The sequence below is a fragment of the Wyeomyia smithii genome, chromosome 1, assembly GCF_029784165.1.
Source record: "Wyeomyia smithii strain HCP4-BCI-WySm-NY-G18 chromosome 1, ASM2978416v1, whole genome shotgun sequence".
In the NCBI taxonomy this organism is placed as follows: domain Eukaryota; kingdom Metazoa; phylum Arthropoda; class Insecta; order Diptera; family Culicidae; genus Wyeomyia; species Wyeomyia smithii.
The window spans coordinates 155,457,908-155,479,340 of NC_073694.1; the positions used below are offsets into that span (position 1 = coordinate 155,457,908).

Here is a 21,433-nt window from a genome sequence, read left to right on the forward strand (position 1 = left end):
ACCATTCCGAGGGCATATCATCAAAATACTCAAAACCATACAAATGACCTGTTAAAGTAATTTTATGTATCTTGAACCAATAATTGTTAGATTTTGTCCAAATATTCATGAAATTCCTCAGTTTTCGGAATAACGGATTCCCGAGAATGAGAGAATTCTTGGGCACCGCTGACGCTAATTTGAAAGTAGATAAGTTACTGGATCTTTTGGCGCCATCGAAATCAAATGAAAATCACAACAGATATAAGAATTTCAAGCACAAAACGGTTAAAGTCAAAGGTTTCGTATCCGAAGAATGCTCATAACACAATTTTCACTCAAGAATCCCAGGCCCATATACAAGGCATTCTTGAGGATTCTTTCGTCAGGATTCCTTATTGCGGACGCTTTGCGATTCCAATGTGAGGAATCCTATGGAATCTATGCGAAACCTATGGGTGTGACTAACGTATATATGAGTTTATTCTAACCGGGACGTCAGTCATGTCGAATAGTCTGTCCTCGTTAGAGTCAAATTTGTTCAAATTTGTGATTCTGTTCGCATATTCAAAGAAGTTTGTTCACATTCTAATAGGGTCAATGTTCCATTATTCATCCTCACATCTATATTCATTTTACTTTTCTCATTTGTCCAATTTACCGTCAAATTTCTGCAAATTTTTGAAAGAAAATCTATTTGCTTTTCGGTTTTGTGCTATCTGAATTTCTTACGAATACTTACGAAGGAGGAGAGGGGGATTCAAGAGAATCTTACGTAAGATTGAAAAATTTAAAAAAAAACTGAAAAAAAAGTTCACAAAACTAAAAAATTAAATTAGTTGAATTATTTATCCCTGCGATCTTAACAGTTGATCCTTGGAAAAGCAGTGAATTCGCCGTCGCTGGGTGATTGTGTGCTTTACTTCATTTCTACTTAATTTTGAATTTTGTTTACTTTAACATAGTATTAACTTGTTTTGTTTTATCCTCTACGAATATGCTATGTGTAAAAAAATGTTTCACCTTCGAAAATTATTTTTTTCCCTAGAAAGACAATCTTACGTAAGATTCGTGGAGGGAGGAGAGGGGTAATGCAAAATCTTATTAAGCCTTATTATGGGGGAGTGGGGGTCGATAATTTCGGAAAAAGTCCTGACACCCAAAATCCAGAAGTCAAAAAAATATTAAATTGTGTAGCGATTATTTTCATTGCATCAAAGTTATGTTTTTCTGATTGTACAGATTTGCAAAGATCAGATTCGATACCGATTACCACATCGAACATTTGGCAGTTGCTGTCAGAAATGTCTAAAATTGATAAAAGAATATCAATCATGAGGCTTTAAATGTTTGATAAGATTACACTCCTGTCAGTAGCATTTGTTGAGAGAAAATACTTCCGAAGTATCATGTTTCTATGATAACAATCTCGGAACCCCACCCCAACTGCACTAGACATTTTTTGACAATTCGTTCTGCTCACTGTCACAAATTACTTAATTCATTTTTTTTCTTTCCCGGGTAACTTTAGCGTTTCGTACTACTGTGGCCTTCACGACACGACAGCTAGCGTGAAGCCTCCAAAAAAGAAAACTCCTATCCGCTGCATCATGACCAATTAACCGGTTGCCATTTACTGTCATACTTCATCAGCTGTTAATTAAAATGAAAAAGTTGCGTTACCCTTCGCTGCAGCCTATCTTTTGGTTGGCGTGTTGTTAAAGTTTCGATTAATCAACTGTACAACGAGCTCCCTTTTAGACGTGAATTTTAACATTTCACAGTGAAATCAGCTGAGTCAGACCGCTTCCTTCCGCTGTAAAAGGTTGGACCCGATTTCAGAAGGACGAAATGTGATCCTTGAATGGCGGCAGCAGCACCAGCGCGTTCAATCAATAGTTTTGTCTTTCTTTCTTTTCTGCTAGTGCCAGCAACGGAACGGAACAGAACTCAACCGCGGAGGAATCACAAATCCGTTGCCGTGACGGGCCGATTGGCTGAAAAGGCAAAAAAAAATCACAAAGCAAAAAAGAAAAAAAACGAATGTTCGACTGGCGAGACGTTTGGTGATAAGCAGTAAATTTTCTTCCTTTTGATATAGTCCTTTGGAGTCCTTTTTTCTTGGTTGGGCACGAGTGACAATGAACTTTTCGTCTCAGTTTTTTTTGCATCATTTTACTTTGCGATGCCTTATTAGTAATAGACTCGCGATAATCAGGTGCCTGTTGGATGCAATCAGTATGATTTGTCTTAGTAGAATTAATGAGTTATGATTCATAGAACTAAGTGGTCCCCGTGGCTCTGTGGTTAGCGAGGTCGGTCGGCTAGCTCTTCCACACGGTTGTGATATCGGGTCCGATTCCCGATCGAGTCGAGAATCTTTTCGAGCTGGAAATTTTCTCGACTCAGCACTGGGGCACGGTGTATCGTTGTACTTATCCTACACATGCAAAATGTGCCAAAAACAATATCCGCCATTAGCCCCCAGGCTAAGCGTGCGATATTGTTTGATTCATAGAACTTAAATATCAACCTTCAGTTGTCAACATCAAGAAAATGAAAAAATATTTTCTCTGAGGAGCGAGTATGTTTTGCTGTATACTTATCTGATCTCAACAAAATCAATATTTAGGATATATGTTATCCACTGGTGTCAAGCGGAAAATTTACCCTATAAAATGTCATGGTCAAAGACCGCATCGTCCTCATCATCGTTGTTCTACTCTCTCTCTCTCTATCTCTCTGCCTCGATGCTTGCGTTTGAGCCCGTAATCTACATTGCGGTCGATTGCTATCGGACAAACGTGTGTAATATTGTATAGGTTAGGATGCTTTCGTTCGAGAACCCTCGCCAAACGGACACTTTAGGTGTAAAAGGCAAATGTTTAATCGTCCATGAGATGCGATCATCCACAACAGGGACATGTATGAGAGAATTTGTGGTAAATTTGGATTAAGAAGACCCGCTATTTGCTTTTCTGAAAATCAATAAAAAAATTTCTAGCCCTGTCTTATTTATGTTATGTTGCAGTATATTCTGGTAGCACATGTGACGGAATGATTCGTTTATGCTTTACTTCTGTTTACATCACAGTGATGATTATTCCAGGGAAATATAGTCAATAGAAAGCATAGAAGTTTTCAAAGCCTCCTTCAGTCGAACGATTTTCTTGGCACTGCTAATTCAATTTGTTCGCATGTGATTTTGCGATAATCATCTGAAAAGTGCCTTCAGCCGCTTTCGGAAAACCGAAAGCAAATCTCATCTACATCAATCGATAAATTTAGGTGGCTAACAGTCGATCCAGCTCCAGGTCGGCGGATGGCTGCGAAATTACTCATACAGAGGATAGTGTAACATACGGCCACCGCCAGTCGTAAAACAGCCAGGTTCTTGCATGCATCAATTTTTCATTCTGTGAGCGAACGAGACCGACAGTCCGCCTTTCATCTATATGTAGGTCGTCCTGCCGTGGTTAGAATAGTGGCAGTAACTTGCTCCAGCAGTAGCATGCAGGCCTTGGTTTTAGCTTGTGTGTAAAATGGTACAGTCCAGTCATTCCACGTGAAATTTTCAATCAATAGATTAAATTGATTGGTTTTAGTTATTTTTTAGGTTCTTCTTAAAAGCTCTATTTACTTCTGTTGTTCTGTGACATTTTTTTTTTCAATATTTTTGACGCAGATTTTAGTTCAGATGAATTTACAAAAGACAACACTTAATAAGTTTTTTTTCCTAAATTAGTTACAGCATAAAACAGTTACACCTTCCAGCTTACTTAGGGTGGGAACTACAGTCATTATTCTTCACTAGAGCTAGAGTCTAGCTGTTTTTTATCCTTAAAGTTAAGAACCACAAACAAAATTTGAAAAATTGGAATAGTTGAATGGCTCTGAAGTGAAGGTCCTGTGTTCGCTCAACATCCTGAATCGAGACGTACAAGCCATTCGCTTGTACAGGGCGGACTTGATTATCCGGGGACTCGATTATCCGCAAACTCGATTATCCGAAGTTCGATTATCCGGAATTTTAGTTTTTTGGTGTCCGTTTTCAATTTATGTTCCGAAATTTTGCATTTGCAATCCCTTCTGGCATATTTGTTACCATTTAAGTCACTTCCGGCATGTTTGGGACATGTTCGAATTAAGTGAAAATAATCAATGTCCAATTTATTTTTTTGCGTCTCGAGATTTTTCGCATTTTCGCCTCTGAAATAACTTCTGGTTACGCCACTGCATCATACAAATAAAATGAAGAAAGAAGTATTTATTTCATGTTCGTCAATAGCAAAATTTCAGTATTTTTTGTGTGCTTTAATTACCCGAAAAACTCGATTATCCGAAATGAAAATTTTTTTGATGTTCGGGATAATCGAGTCCGACCTGTAATTCAATTTTTACTTTCTTGTTTTTCTCCGTAAACACACTCTGTATAACATCCACTTCAAAAACTATGTAATATCTTCACTCGATGCTCTAAAGGTAGTCACTATTGACAGCGCGGTCTGTTTGTTACGTGTCAGGTTTCATCAGGTGTTGAACTTTGGTCCGCATGTTGACTGGCTCGGAGTCGAAACGGAACCAGAAGCCGCTTTAACTCGCGGTTATGTTATGACAGTTAATTTATGTACAATTTTTTCCGTAGAACTACGCCTTCATGGCAAACTTGGTTTGCCACTTTATGTAGCGGAGAGTTCATTTATAATTTTAATATGATTCATCGCCAAAATTTAGGCACAAACTTGCGTCATTGTTCCTAACGCTCCAACAGCTTTCGATTAAAAACATTCACACAAGCTTCGTTTTTATATCACTGCAGAGACCAACTCGCGGTGACAAATGGCACCCAGTCTGACGGCGCCCTAGGATATGACCTTGCACCTTTTGTGAAGCTCTCATATACCGTGTCGCCCTATGCGGGAGCCTGTCTGTGTCACTGCTGTTCCGACGGTTAATAAACTTTGCTGGGGAGTAAATTATGCGGTCGAATATTACCTCTGACTTGTGCAGCAGCCCTTTTTAACGAATGCAGCAAATGCAGAGCGAATGAGCATCCTGAATGTGTTTATCGATTATTTTCCAGCAGTTGACCTTCCGGCTAAGAGGAATTTCGTTTGACCACACGAGCGTATGAGCGAGTGTGCATCGGACAGAAATAAGCTACAGCTCAAGACAGCTGACGGTCGCCAGTGTGTGCTCTTGATTTTCTTGTTTGAGTCTAGTAGCCATTTTAGTTTGAATTTATTGTTAAGAATTAAAAATTATTATTATTAACGTTTATCGCATCATTAGAAATCTAATAGCAGTTTGAATATTGATAGAAAACTTCCTCTGCTTGAAAATTTGTAAAATCTTTCTCATTCAGGTAGCAAAACTCCGCCAAATTTATGTTTAGAAACCTGATTTTTGCAGGTATGGTTTGATTTTTTTGACCTAGGGATACATCTTACTCCAGTAGAGTGGTATACTTGTGAAAAGTGTAGCGAAAAGGTGTGTTCTTCCCGGCACTGAACGGATTTCGAACACTAACGAGTCAAAAGGACATGACGAGGTGCTGACTACGAGAGCGTGAGCTGTTTTGGAGCTTGCAGATGAATCATCTTTCTTAAGACTATTAAATTTATTGATTGAAAGTAAATGATATGTCTTATCGTCAGTGGCGTAGCCAAGGGGAGGGAGGGGGGTTCGTAGGTTTCAAACCCTCCCTCAGAGCCTTTAATCTTAATTTTTTTAGTGTTGGGGCTCGACATTACTGTTTATTAGGGAGTGCAAACATTTACTTACCATTACCTTACCAATCAGACGAGAGCCGTGGTGACTCGTGCCAAGAATTTGTCGCCATGTTGCTCAGTTTTGGGCTGTGTTTCGCCAGTTCCCCAGGCGTCTCTTCACCCGCAAATCTCCTTCGATCTGGTCGAGCCATCATGCACGCTGCGCCCCTCTATTTCTGGTGCCGGCAGGGTTGCTGAAGAGAAGTGATTTCACAGGGTTGTCGTCCGGCATCCTTACGACGTGACCGGCCCACCGCAACCTATTGATTTTCGCCAGGTGTGCAATGGGATTCTCTCCAAGCAGAGCGTGCAGTTCGTGGTTCATGCGCCGTCGCCATTCTCCGTCGTCCGTCTGTACTCCACCGTAGATAGTCCGTAGCACCTTCCGTTCAAAAACTCCAAGAGCGGTAAGGTCCGCCGCGAGAAGCGTTGTTGTCTCGATCCCGTAGAGGACTACCGGTCTAATCAGGGTTTTGTACAGCGTCAAATTCGTGCGTCGTCGCACTCGATTCGATCGATGTATCTTCCGAAGTGAAAAGTAGGCACGATTTTCTGCCTGGATGCGTCTCTGGATCTCTTTGCTGGTGTTATTGTCGGCGGTCACCAGTGACTCCAAATACACAAACTCATCGACCACCTCAAGCACATCACCGTCTACAGAGACTTGAGTTGGGAGGCTGATGTTGTTCTGCTTTGAGCCTCTCGCTCGCATGTATTTAGTTTTCGACGCATTTATCCGCAGTCCGATCCGTCCAGCTTCGGCTTTCAGTCGGGCGTAAGTTTCCTCCGCCGTCGCAAAGTTACGTGATATGATGTCGAAGTCATCCACGAAGCCCAGAAGATGAACAGACCTTGTGAAAATTGTGCCCCTCGTGTCGATGCCCGCCCTCCGGATCACACCCTCAAGGGCGATGTTAAACAGCAAACAGGAAAGTCCATCACCTTGTCGCAACCCTCTGCGCAATTCAAAGGGACCCGAGAGTATCCCCGAAACACACACGTAGCACATCACTTGCGCCATGGTGGCTCTGATCAATCGAGTCAGTTTATCCGGAAATCCGTTGTCGTGCATGATCTGCCATAGCTGTTCTCGATCGACTGTATCTGTAAGATCGACTGTATGTAAGATGTGATGTGTGGGCACGTTGTACTCGCGACATTTCTGTAAGATCTGTCGGATTGAGAAGATCTGGTCCGTGGTGGCAAGGGCTCCCATGAAACACGCTTGGTACTGACCCACGAACCTCATTGTTAAAGGTGATAGACGATGGAACAGGATCTGTGAGAGTATTTTGAAGGCGGCATTGATAAGCGAGATATCGCGGTAGTTGCGGCACTCCAGCTTGTCGCCCTTCTTGTAGATGGGACAGATGATTCCCTCCATCCACTCGTTTGGCAGTTTTTCCTCCTCTCAAATCCTGGAAATGACCCAGTGCAGCGCTCTAGCCAGCGCCTCTCTTCCATGTTTCAAGAGCTCGCTCGGCAGTCCGTCTTTGCCTGCGGCCATATTGTTTTTCAGCTTCCCGATCTCACAAAGAACTTCGTGAATATCGGGGGCTGGTACTCGGTCATCCGCTGCTGGTGCTCCTAGGTCAGTTCCTGCTCCGTTTCTGTATACTGTTTCGCCATTCAGGTGTCCATCGAAGTACTCCTTCCACCTCGCTGGCATCCGTGAGAAGGTTCCCATCCGCGTCGTTGCACATGTCGGCTTGCAGCACATAGCCTCTGCGGGACTGGTTTACCTTCTCATAGAATTTCCGCGTTTCACTGGCACGGTACAGCTGCTCCAGCTCCTCATGCTCACGATCCTCTTGCTGGCGCTTCTTTCGTCTAAGAACCGTGGTCATGTTGTTCCGTGCCCGTTTGTAATTGGCCTTGTTCTCTCTCGTTGACCTGCCCAGGTATATCGCCCAGGTCCGGTTCTTCTCATTCACCGCTGCCTCGCACTCCCCGTCATACCAGTCGTTTCTGCCACTCGGTGCTTCCACTCCTAGTGTCGCCGTTGCGGTCTCTTCACGATAGCTGTGCGAATGCTACACCAGCCGTCTTCGAGAGGCAATGCGCCCAGCCCCGGTCCCCGGTGACGATCTTGATGTCTCTACGCAAGCAGCTATCGTAGAGTTTCTCCAGCTGTGCGTAGAACTCTTCTTTCTCTACTTCGGGTCTTCCTTCGTGAGGGCAGTGCACATTGAGGATAGTGTAGTTGTAGAACTGGCCTTTTATTCTCAACAAACACAACCTGTCGCTGATCGCCTGCCACTTGATCACACGACTCTGAATCCTGCCCAGCACTATAAACCCGGTACCCAGCTCATTGGTTGTGCCGCCACTCTGGTAGTACTGTGCCCTGCGGCCACAAATCCTCCGTACCTTCTCTCCTTTCCGGCAAAACTTCTGGAGCGCAACGATGTCGAAGTGGCGGGGCTCTAGCTGATCCAGCAGAATCCGGTCGCCACCCGGGGCGTTCAGCGATCTACAGTTCCATGTACCGAGCTTCCAATCGTCGTCCTTATTTCGTCGCCTAGGTCGTTGCCAATTGTTCCGGTCCGTATTCAATTCTTGATTGTTCGAAGTATTTTAATGTTTCGGCATGCTGCCTTACTAGGGCTGCGGATGCCTAGTCTCGCGACGGGGCTGCCGTACCATGTGGAGGTAGGGATAGGAGTTGCTGGGCATTATGCTTTGGACCACACTGGGGTCTATTTTATGCCAACTAGTACGGGTGTACTGCTGGTACGCACTGCCCAGACGTTTACCAACCAAACATTTGACATTCTAATTTTGTTCAGCAGTAGGGCTTAAAAGCATCGTCTTCTCGCAAAAAAAGCCGCCATGAAGAATTTCTGCTGAATCGAATTTCGGGATGTGGAACCTTAAAGTGGTCAAAGTTTCACTCTGATCGATGGAAAAATGAACAAAAAATTTTCATAAAGAAGTTTAATTGTTTCTCGTGAAATAACCGAAATCGATTTTTTTAAACCAAATTTTTAGGATCTGGTGTTGCCCCAAAGAATTTTTTTTTTGAAAATCTCTCCCAGGTAGGGAGAAAAAAAAACTACTCCACTCGGTCCATGGTTGCAGTTCGCCAGGTCTTCGTCTGCGTAGATGGCCCCTCTACCAGCTCATGCATTCCGTGGTTCGTTTGTCATTCTGTTTTCCACCTGCAGGCCACCGAAAATGGTACGCAACACCTTCCGCTCGAAGACTACAAGGGCGCGTTGGTCCTCCACAAGCATAGTCTATGTCTTATGACCGTAGAGGACTACCGGTCTAATCAGTGTTGTAGATGATCTATTTGGTGCGGCGGCCAATTCTACTCAATCGTAGCGTCCTGCGGAGATTTTTCTGCTGGTATCGTTGTCGGTAGTTACCAGTGAGCCCAGGTACACGAACTTGTCGTGCACGCAAAACCACTGTTTCTTTAATCCCGTTTTACCACATAACCGTGATTGATTTGGGTTACTATCTCTCAGTTTGCCTTTCTTTAATAATTTACTGGAAATTCTACGCCAATGCTTATCGTGATAAATTTTCAGCAGAAATCTCGGTCCAAATGTGATTAAGAGTTTGATTTGTCAGAACCGTCGACATTTTTTTCATTGAAATAGGGCATAAAATAATCCTCTTTTTTCGAAAATTCTAAGTTTAACCATTGCCCAATTTAAAAATTTACCAGCTGAGTATCTGATCTTGCTCGGGATTCAATATGAGCTCTTATTGTTATGATGGCTTAGAAGTCGCTGAATCAGTGGTTTGCCTTTCTAGAACCATTCTCCTATGTCTAGAAATACATGTGCCAAGTTTTGTAGAGTTGGGTTTAGCTATTGCAAAGTGATGTTGTATTATACATTCGAGTACATTTCCACTTTATTATAAATAGATTTCAGAAGGTCTTATCTTGTTCGATCAATGTTGATAATCAAATTTTAATTTCGCAATACAACAGCCTTAGTAACTATTTCTAACGTATTGTACACTCTTCACTATAATATTATTATTATATTTATGCGTTATTAGTTTTTTGTATACTGGAAACCGCTATCTCGGGATTCAAAATGGCATCGGACACGGATTTTCAGTACAGACCCGGTTTTAGAAATATTAATACTTGAATGTCAGTAGCAACCGGAAGTTGCAAATTGGATTTAAAAATAGCACTAAACATAGATTTTCTGTTTCTTGGTGTCCCGCCAGCTCCGGAAGTACCAATTTCCGGGAGTATTTAAGCATTTTCCTCAATCCAATTCAGCTCTCCAGCAAACAGAATCTTTAAAAATCTTGGTTTATTTATAAATTGAGACCTTTTTTCTTCTTTACTGGTTAATTCTTCATTTTTACAACGTTTCCATGACTATCACCTTTGTTCAAGAAACTATCACCTTCGTACGAAAATGGCATCGGACATGGATATTTGCTCCCTAGACTCGCACCTGGATTCCGAAAATATTAATTTATATTTATAGTCGGCTTTCGTGGACTTTCTTAAAGCGAAAGTTATCCACGGTGCTCCCACAGACCGTTATTATAAAATATAATGCACCAAAGAATCTGAGTACACCATTCGATTCGTTATAACGTCCAGGATCTCTGGTCAAAATTTCAAAATCATCGTACGGTACATTTTTGAGTAATGCCCTTTTGAAGGTCGTAAAGTACAGAAAAGTGATATGAAACCGACGAAATACTTATTGTAAAGCACGTTTTTCAACCACCATTTCATGAAATAACTTCCAAAATAGTTTCTACACATTCCAAGGGTTATATTTCAAGACATTAAAAATTGGTGAAAAGATTTATTTGAAAATCCCACAGTGCACAGTGGTCTAAACTCGAAAAATCGTGATCATCTAGATTTGACTGTGAAAAATTGATTTTATGTACTTAATGTCTTCAGCAAAATTGTTTCATAGAACAAGGCCTTACTTTTGGCGTTTTCAGTTTTTCGATCAATCCACCTAACAGTTAGATCAAAAAAATATTTTTTCTAATTTTCAATACAACAAAAAACTAATTTTGAGGAGAGGTGTTCCACAAAAAACTCTATTTTGTCGAGTCCAACGTACAGATAGGACATCGCAGTATTCAGAAATTGTTTTTCTTTTAAAATTTTCCACAACTTTGCTGAAGTAAGCTATCTGGTATATTGAAAATTAGAAAAAATATATTTTTGATCTAGCTGTTAGGTGGATTGATCGTAAAACGAAAAACGCCAAAAGTAAGGCCTTGTTCTATGAAACAATTTGGCTGAAGACATTGAGTACATAAAATCAATTTTTCACAGTCAAATCTAGATGATCACGATTTTTCGAGTTTAGACCACTGTGCGCTGTGGGATTTTCAAATAAATCTTTTCACCAATTTTTAATGTCTTGAAATATAACCCTTGGAATGTGTAGAAACTATTTTGGAAGTTATTTCATGAAATGGTGGTTGAAAAACGTGCTTTACAATAAGTATTTCGTCGGTTTCATATCACTTTTCTGTACTTTACGACCTTCAAAAGGGCATTACTCAAAAATGTACCGTACGATGATTTTGAAATTTTGACCAGAGATTCTGGACGTCATAACGAATCGAATGGTGTAATCAGATTCTTTGGTGCATTTTATTTTATAATAACGGTCTGTGGGAGCACCGTGTATCATCTAGGCGGTTTCTAGGCGTGGCCCTGATTTGGAAATACCAATATTTGGGAGTAATAAAACTTTTTTCTAATTTTAATTAGCTTTCCGGAAATCGGAATCCGTCAAATCAATTTAAAAATGTCTTTGAACACCGATACTTCTTCTTTGTACTTTATCCTAATTCATACAGCTCCCAGAAGCCGAAAGTCGCCATCTTCGATTCAAAAATAATGTGGAACATTATGTTCTGGTCTCTGGAAATCAGCTACGGGTATCCAGATATGATCAAGGGCCTAGAAATCATCCCTTCTAGTTTTCGATTCGTCTATAACCCCTTCCTTTTGAAAAGAAAAACGTATACCGAGCTTAGTGAAAATCGGCTCAGATATTTAGGCGTCATGCTGGTACATAATCTCCCAGATGGTCTCGAGGTACGATGCTGGCCCAACAAGCCAGTCGTCGTGGGTTCGAGTTTCGGCTCGGGAGAGACTGTTAGTGTCAGTAGGATCGTATCGCTAGCCCTGCAATTGTCCTGTACGCTAAACAGTCGGCTGCGAAGTCTGTGTATAAATAAACAGAAGGTCAGATTCCGAATCGGAATGTAGCACCAAGGCTTTGCTTTGCTTTGTTTTTTGCTGGTACATACATAGATCCTAAGCCTGTCTTTCATATCAATAGATTTTTAATGCAGTTTTAAAGCTTAAAACAGTTTTTAGGTGGATCATCCCCGTCTGCAGAAAAACACATAATATTTTAACAAATGATCGTTAAAGTACTTTCATGTTTTGAGCTTTTTAGAGATTCCCTATCGTTTTTTCGTTTCTTCGATTTTCCAAACGTATCTTCAGAATCCAGGGTAATATTTTGGGCCCATAACCTATTGAGTTTTTCTGTTTGAAGTTTGAACAAATCATGATTGTGTTTTACTGAACAAAGTCATATGACAGTGAGCTGCTATCCTAACATTAAGTGTTGCTATACTCCTTCAAACTTTAAAGCCAAAATTGCAGAATCTAAAACTTACGCGGGAAGAACTAAGTCAGCAGATCAAATTTATACTATAAATATTAAGCTCTCTTGCGATGCGCATTTAATACTATGAAAACGTTTGAAGAATCAAAAAAAAAATCCTCAGGACTCGTAAAGATGGACCGAGTGGGAATCCTGAGGTTAATAATCGGATTTTTTCTACGTGGAATTTTATATCCAGCTGCTGCTTAGGAGGAAGTCTCTCTAGCGCTAAGTTGATTCTGGAATTCATCCGACTGAACGAGTAACCACGAAATAGCAAGTAGGGCAGCAAGTGGAAGGTCAATCTGATGGGTGGTGACTAGTGGAAAAATATCGATGAGGTTTTCAAGTAAGGATGTTCGAAGGGATCGGAATCTGCTTTGAAAACTAATAAGAAGCAGAAGCAAACGTTCGTAAGTCTTCTCTGTTTCTGACAGTCATAAAAGGAAGTTCTGTTAACAACTTTAGAAGCAGATTGGAAGGTTGCGGCAGAGAATTCGGAAGCGTATCTGTTTTCGGTTGGGGTCAGTTCTCATATGAATTTCAATCTTGACTGACGTTTGCGGTGAAAGAATGGGCTTTTCTGCATGTTCTTAAAAAAAACTAAGACAGATATTTTAATTTGAGTAATTTGTCAACTTGTCAAAAATTTGACGCCCTCGCTGACCTCCCAGCAGTTATCCGGAACCATAGCGGACAAAAACCTGCGTGTAGGCATGTTTTTGAGTTCTTTCTTCGTTTAGTTGTCGAGCGTTTTATCAAGCAAACTCAAAAATTTGATCCAATACATGCAAACTAAGGATTTTCAAGCATAAAACTACTCTCTGCATTTGAATTATATGCGATAAATATGCGATGTTTGACACCAAGATTTCTGTGTTGCAATAATTTCGTGTTCATCCTTTAGACATTAAACGTGGGTATACATGCTGAAGAAGAAATCACAAAACTAAAAGTTTATCGAGAATTTCGTGCAGTCAATGAAGACGTTCGCTGGAAAGGTTCCGAAGATCATACGATAGGATCAATTGCACGATCTTTGGAACCTTACCTTCCGAATTACATTTCTGCGAGTAAATGAAGCGGTTCTGCTCCGAAACGTAGTTTACAATAAAACAATCTAAAGTCTAACAATAGTTTACAACAGGATACAGTCCGCAAAAAAAATGAAGTCGTAAAACGTAAGAATAGATCCCCGGTCGATATGGTGCTTTGTATGTGGCTGGAAGCTGGGATGCACAGGCAATATCAGGCAAAACCTATTAACATGACAAAAAACATCCAGAGAAGAAGCCGTTTGGTTCCAATTTTCCTAATCAAAATTTAAAAAAAAATTATCTTACTGATCGAACTCTGCAGGTTGTCTATCAGAATTCAAAATCTGATAGATTTCCTACAACAACATATTTACTTCAGATCTTCTTGATTTACCTCCAGGATGCACAAAGTGATTGTTCTGCGATGACACAAGCATTTCCGTAAAAGGAAAAAGGCTTCGTGTCATATGTAATTGATTGCAGAAAAGTTTAGATATTTTCTCTTCCTACTTTCAAAAGTGGAAAATCTCTCCCAATGCTTCTAAAACACATTTGATATTTTTTCCTCTTAACACTAGGGCTTCTTTCCTCAAGCCAAATAATAATAATGTTGTCAAGATGAATGGGGTTATTTTAAGTTGGTCTGACAAGGTAAGGTACTTGGGACTAATTCACGATAAAAACTAATTTTCAAAGAGCACATTGAGAGTATACAAGCAAAGTGCTTCAAATATACGAGATGTTTACTGCCGTGAAACGCATATCAGTCCCATTTGAATTTTCGTCGATTTTGAGTTATGATCACCAGAGGTTAGATTCGGCAATGCTTTACAAAATAGATGTGGAAAATAATATAGTTTGTTCTGAAAAATTTTCGAAAAATATCAGGTCAGTTCGTCCCTTCTTAAAAGTAATCGCATACCAGTCCCATAATGAATATTATGAAAAATAACGCTTATATTCAAAGTTCAAATGCGTTTTTCCACAACATTCTATTCTTCCTTGTTAGTGTTGAGTAAAACCACACGAAAAAAAAAATTAAAAGTGATCAAAAGAGCCAGATTAAAACTGAGACAATCTTCAACAGAGCTATCTTTATATGCGTAGAAAGCACGGATCAGATCTGACGAGGATATTTAGCACGAAGTTAAACAATATTTTCACACTTTCAAAATGATTCTCATCCAGCAAAATTAACAAGTTTGATAACTATAAACAGCAACAAACTGATTCGTTCCCAGTGGTCATAAAAACTGATGGGATTGTAAGCCGATTATTTTACACGCTGTCATGCAAAATAATCGCATATCAGTCCCACTTTAATTTGTTCCATTGTAATTGTTATAAATTGACATTTTTTGAAACGAAAGTAACAAAAACATTAAAATCCATCAATCTGAGAGGAAAAAAACATATTTTTTTTCAATTTTATAGACGCTTTAGAAGCATTCGCGTCTTCAAGAAAAAAACATTAATATTCCAAGCGCATCGTATTTTATTGAACTAAACATTCAAGATCTTTTATTGCAGTTTTCTCCGTTCAATGGTTTCGCAGATGGGAATGATATGCATTTCACGGCAGTTTATATCTTCTCATTAATAGAAATTCCAAACTTTGTTTAAAGAATAAACTTTTGATTTACAAACAAATTTTTAGACCAGCTATGCTTTATGCTGTACCGATCTGGTCAAGTTATTGTTTACCAAGTAAGAAAACGTTTCAGAGATTTTTCGTAGGAATATGCAAAACCGATGAAAGAGTAAAATAAAATGATTCCTTAAAATTATAAAGTGATTATCAAACGATTCCCAAAAACTCATAGAATAACTCTGAAATTCTATTCTGATTCTCTAATTTCTCATAAATAAAAATTCCTGGGATGTGTCCTATAACACATTCATAAGATCTCCAAGATTATCATGAAAATATTGTAAAACTAGAGAAGGTTTACAATAGTTTTAATAATTTCCTAATTTTAAAAGATTCTTGAAATTAAATCTGAAGGAAATTGAAGAACAGTCTAATTATTATTTTAAAATTATGCCAAGATAATGGTAATCAATTTCAAAATAATGATTCTTTTACCTATTCTTGTTATTCTGTTTTTTTTTTATTTCTCCTAACTATTTTTGTAGAGTAGTGTCTATCATAAATCAGTATACCTTGCATTGAAAAATCACAAAATTTTGGCTGTCAATTTTCATATTGTAAGATGGAAGAGAATCACAGATTGTTATATTTATCTGGAAAGCTGAGAAACTTCTGCATGTCAAAAAGCTAGAGATCTAATGTTGTGGTCCCCACATGAAATATATTCTCATTGAAAATTTGTTTCGTTTTTACTGCCTAATTTAATGAGGTGTCTCCAACAGAGCACAAACATAATCAGTAATAATTCTTCAAATTTTTGCGCCCATCACCATCAATAGAAAAGCAATGAAAGATAAAGTTAATTCCGGAACCAAAAATCAACCAAATCCGTTGAAATTCCCTGATGCGCCGCAGGCCGCACCGTATGCTGGCGCAACCCGGAAGAACATTGTTTTTCGTTCTAAGCTGTAACGGTGCTCCCCGCGATGCGCTGCGCTCATGTGGTGCCTCTTCCCTGTTGGGGGTTTATTGACCGCAAAATAGTTCCGCACAGTACAAACCCCTCCCCACAGACACACACACTCGCACACAAACTCTGACGGTTCTACTGGGTGGGAATCGCAATGTGCGTGCTAGGCAGCACACCTGAATTGCGGGAGAGTCCACCGGACTGAATTCGAAACGTGAAAAACACACCGAAGAATGAGTAGAAACTTGTCAGGTTCAACCATGCGCTCGCGTCTCTGTACGCTCCTATGGCCAGCCGCACACCACTTGGAAGATCACCCATCAGCCGACGCCCCCGTTCCGTTTTTTTCCCACCCGTTCCCCATTCCGGTGCACTTGACGTATGGGGTTTTTGCAAGTGGCTTAGGCCGTGCTGTATTTTTACCTGGCTCTGTTTACGTCACAACAAGCAACCTCTCCTCGCAGTGTTGTAGGTTGTTTCTCTGATTCGCTCTGTACTGTACATGTATTTATGTATGAGCGATATATTTTATTCATGTACAGCGAAAAACGGCGAAGCTGCGCTGGAAAATCGGCCTCTAATGCCATTTATCAACGCTCATCTGTCCGTGGAACGTTTCGCCGCATTCGTGACAAGCTGATTCCGTTCGTGTTGCCGGTTGCGAAATGTTGCATCAAGAAAGTTGTGCCGATTACCGCACTGAAGATAGCTTCTCGCTAAGTGGCTCAATTACACAAGCCGGCTTTTTCTCGGTTCATGATACATTGCTCACTCTCTATGTGCGCGTAGTGGTATGCATACTCGGAAGAAGCTCATGTCTGATAGCAGTAATGGCACTTGTAATTGGAAAGAATTGGAGTCTGCTGCGCAGAAGACCATGAGGGCAACTAGGATTTGGCTTAGAATTTAGAACAGCAACTTGTCATCTGTGCGTCTGTGATACTAACTCTATCTTTCTCTCTTTGTCTATTGTTTTCCATTGCAGCACTGACGGCACCGAGTCTCCCATAATAACGGAGAGCGACGCTGACACAGACAAACCCCGCGTCAAATATGGCGAATTAGTGATATTAGGGTGAGTATTAACAGATTTATTCAAATGGTCTTATTTTTTTTAATCCTAAATCCAAAATGTTTGTTTACCTGTTCGCGTACCATTTTCTTTGATTTTTTGGTATCCACTGCGAGAAGGAAGACGAAAATTTTGATGATTGTCAAACGAAGCTAGGGTAGGGAACATATTCTAAGCAGCTTTAGGAACCGCTTGTCTATTGAGACGAGATACTCGAAATGTTTTGGGTGAAATTCAAACAGAAGTATATCAATCTGTTCTCTATATTTTTCTCTGTCAGAACTTGTTTTCAGATTGTAAAACTAAGTTAGTAAACTTTATCAATAATCAATTAAAGTTACCAATCGACACTATTCCAATCACCCTGAACCAATTTTAAGCAGTTTCCATATGTTTTGCAGGCGTTTTTTTAAGCATGCGAAGTGGCTGCAATATAGGTCGATTTGTTTCAACTGATGATTGTTCACAGATTTCTTTGTGTTTAACGGTATTTCTTATATTCGCAAGACAGCTAGACAATCAAAGTTTTCGTTTCAATCATTGGAATGGTCGATATCGATCAAAATTCAGAAGTTTGAGGCCTGTTTTCTTCGACCGATTAAAATAGGCGCTACTGCTTAAGCCGTCCCTCATCCTATATGACCTTTTTTTTACTTTTTCCTTCCACATCAAAATTGACTTAACGGTTTTTATATTGTAACTTATAGATTTTATGTTACCTATTTCCAAACCTTAAATACTTATTCCTTGATTCGTACCGGTAATTAAATTGTTTTTGTGTTTTGGATAAAGAATTGTGAATTTTGATTTGTAGATTCTGGCTATTATTTTTTATTTTTGCTTTCTGTAATCTGAAAATACGTATATTTTTAATCCTGGTTCCTAGACTTCAAATTCTGGATTTTATATTCACTTTTATTCTTCTTGATTCTATATTCTTAATGCTGTATTCTGTACTCAGGTTATTTTGATACTGATTTCTAGTTTACAGATTTCTTGATTCAGGATTCTCATTTCTGGACTTTGGCCTCTTTTTTTCTAGATTTGAAAAACTGGCTTTCGGGTTCTGGTTTGCACATTCATAATTCCGCTTTCAGAATTCGGAATTCTGTATCCTCGATTCTACGTTTTGATCTCTTGTCTTTCGTTTCCGCTTTGTGGTTTTTAAATTTAAAGTTTATTAGTTCCCATGATCCTAATAATTATTCTTGGTTTGAAATTTCTGTTATTTAAATTTTGAATAGAGTATTTTGAATTCACTTTCACAAATTTTTGTTTATGCATTTACAGTTTCGGTTTCTAGGTCCAATTTCCTATGCATTTTGAAATTTGATCTTTAAACTCTAGAGTGTAATTTCTTGATTCAGGTTTCCAAATTCTGCTTTCAACCTTCTGTGTTTTTGATTATGGATTTTGTACTATGATTTCAGACCTATTTTCTTGTTTCTGATTTTCGGATTCAGAGTTCTGGATTCAAATACCTTTGTTAAGCGATTTAAAAATTTCGCAAGGTTCTAAATTTGAATTCTTAGATTCTGGTATCTGGATGCTGGAAAAAGTTTTATAAATATTGCTCTACGGATTTTATGTCTTAATCTCAGCAACAATCACAGACACCCTTTTTTTCTACAATGGAGGCTCTAGTGTATGTATCAAATAAACAAAATAACACATGTGACTTAAGCTGTTCTAGAAACGAAAAGCAATCCTATGTCTGTTACTTAGATTCCAGAGTATGGGTCATTCCATCTCAAATGTGCACACCTCATGTCAACGACCTTTTAAGATATGCCTCGAAGTTTGAGGAATTTTTCATATAAGGTCATTATGCCAAAATCCCAATTTTAGTGCCGATCGATCCAGATAGGTTGTTTTGGCATTTGAAAAATAAAACTGCAAATTTTGGCAAATGAGTATACTTTGATTACAAATAAAATATTTTAGTCGTGTTCCTGAAAAAAATTGACATGAAAATCATTTTTATTTATTTATTTCGTCAATCATATATGTACTCTGGTTACATTAATTTCTAAACTATACACGAACATAAAACAAGTTAATTTTGTGTCCTCAGCCTCAAGGACTTGAAATACTGTTTCAGTTTATACCGGAACATCGTAAAGTCAATGGCTTCGTAGTGTTCATTATAAGAATTCATCATACTATTTATAGGTCCAGTTTTTGCGTATTCCGTACGATGATGGTTAAAAGCAAATAAACTACGGTGTCGAAGTTGTCGAATGGGTGCATAAAAGTTCAATTTAGAAAGTAGTACTGCTGAGCCAACGTTCTGGAAACGATATCGTTTACAAATGAAGTCATCGCGTACTCTCGCCGTTCTTTTAAAGTTTGAATGTCAATCAACATGCAGCGTGCTTCATATGACGGAAGACGATGTGCGGTCCAACCTTGCTTACGAAGAGCATATAGTAGAAATTGCTTTTGTACTGATACTATTCTTTTTTCATGTACCCCAGGACGAGGAGACCACACAATGCTACAGTATTGCAGTATTGACCTCACATAGACAATATACAAAGTTTTGATAGTGTACGGGTCTTGAAAATTGTAGCAGAAGCGTTCGATGAACCTAATTGTTAATTTTCTGTTAAAGGATATTACATTGCATTTTTTTACATTTAATTCAAATAGGCTTTTCTTACACCAGACGTAAAATTTGTAGATTTTATTCTGAAATACATTGATGTCTTCTTGATTTTTTATTTCCAAAAACAGCTTCATGTCGTCGGTATATATTAGAACTTTGATATTTTTGAGGATGAAGGAAATGTCGTTTACGTACAAAATAAAAAGAAGTGGTCCTAAGTGAGAGCCTTGGGGAACACCTGAAGTAATTTGAATGGGATTTGATTTTTTTTCATTAAATTTTATTATTTGTTAAATATGATTCAAGCCACTTCAGGAGACCAGACTCAATTCCAATTTTTTGCAGTTTATAAAGTAGCATTGGTATGTCAATACGATCAAATGCTTTGCTAAAGTCTGTATAGAGAGCTTCAACATGGTTCCCATTATCCATTGCTTTCAATGAGTAATCTACGAATTCAAGTAAATTTGTGGATGTAGAGCGGCCTTTGAAGAAGCCGTGTTGTTTGTCAGTTACTCGATTTTTGACTTGAGCAAATTTCTTTTCATTGACAATTGCCTCAAAGAGTTTAGGAATGCAAGAGATAATAGCGATTCAACGATAATTACGTATGTCAGATTTACGCCCAGATTTGAAAATAGGCTCTAAAAATGATCTTTTCCATATATTTGGGAAGACTCCAGTTTCCAACAACATATTGAACAGCCAGAACAAAGGAGATGTAAGTTCCTTCGTAAGATTTTTCATGAGTGCTGGAGGTATTCCGTCAGGTCCAGGTGCTTAGGAAGGGTCTAAATTTCTCAGACCCTGCAAAACATCCTGTACCTGAAGTTGGTTGGCACCAACGTTTCTTGGATATTCCGGATAAAATGCAAAATAATCGCGGTCGCGATTTTCTTCGGAAAATGTGGTATAGATTTCCTGGAAAAATTTTGCAAAGAGATTGCAATTTTTCTCCGAGTTATCATTAACATGTTCATCGAGTTGCATTATTGATGGAAAATTGTATGATTTTAGTTTTGTTTTGACGTAATTGAAGAAGTTCTTTGGACAAGACTTAATTTCTAGTTCAGTTTTTGCATTGAATTCTTCAAATGCATTACTGATTGCAAAGTCCAGTTGATCACATATTTCCAAGTAAATTGCTAAATTTTCACTGCTATTATGTTTTTTGAAAATTTTGTGGGCTTTTTGTTTGCGGTTTTTAAAATTTTTTATTTGTTTGTTAAACCAGACTGGATGTTTAAGTGTTAGCGTGGCGTCGTTTATTCTTCAATGGAATCTCTTGAGAGATGATGTTGTTAACCTGGTTCAAAGCTAGTTTAGCAATTTCGTCAAACATGAAGTGCAAAGTGATGTTATCTCCAACGACTGGGAGTAGGATGTTTTCGTTTTCAGGGTCCAAGATAAAGTCAGCGGTGTTTTGATTGAAGTCCCCATAGATGTGAACTTTCACTTCTGGAGGTAGTTCAGATAAATTTTTTTCTGCGCAATTAAAAACTTTTCATACGTAATTTATCCCCTGGAGGTATTATAAGTAAAACTCGAGTCACAGCATTTTTTGGAATTAGATTCAAATTGTCTCTGATTTGCTTATAATTTATATTATTTTGCTAAAATCTCTGGAGCTCATTTAATATTGGACTTTCTAAATAACGCAATATAAAGGAAATTTGTCAAATCCAAAAAAATAATAATTTTGACCGGCAGTGTTACTAAACATGTTATTTTCACAGTTGAAAAATTAAACTGCATATTACGGCTAATGGA

At 38.9% G+C, this 21,433-nt stretch overlaps 1 protein-coding gene across 3 annotated transcripts in view; it reads left to right on the forward strand.

Annotated features, from left to right (window-relative positions):
• Positions 1–21,433, forward strand: part of LOC129718603 (protein pellino) — a 70,862-nt gene that overhangs the window by 10,170 nt on the left and 39,259 nt on the right. For all 3 annotated transcript variants that reach the window (XM_055669529.1, XM_055669527.1, XM_055669528.1), the window contains exon 3: positions 16,969–17,058. In XM_055669529.1, coding sequence (XP_055525504.1) covers positions 16,969–17,058 — 90 coding nt within the window. The remainder of the gene's footprint in view (positions 1–16,968; positions 17,059–21,433) is intronic.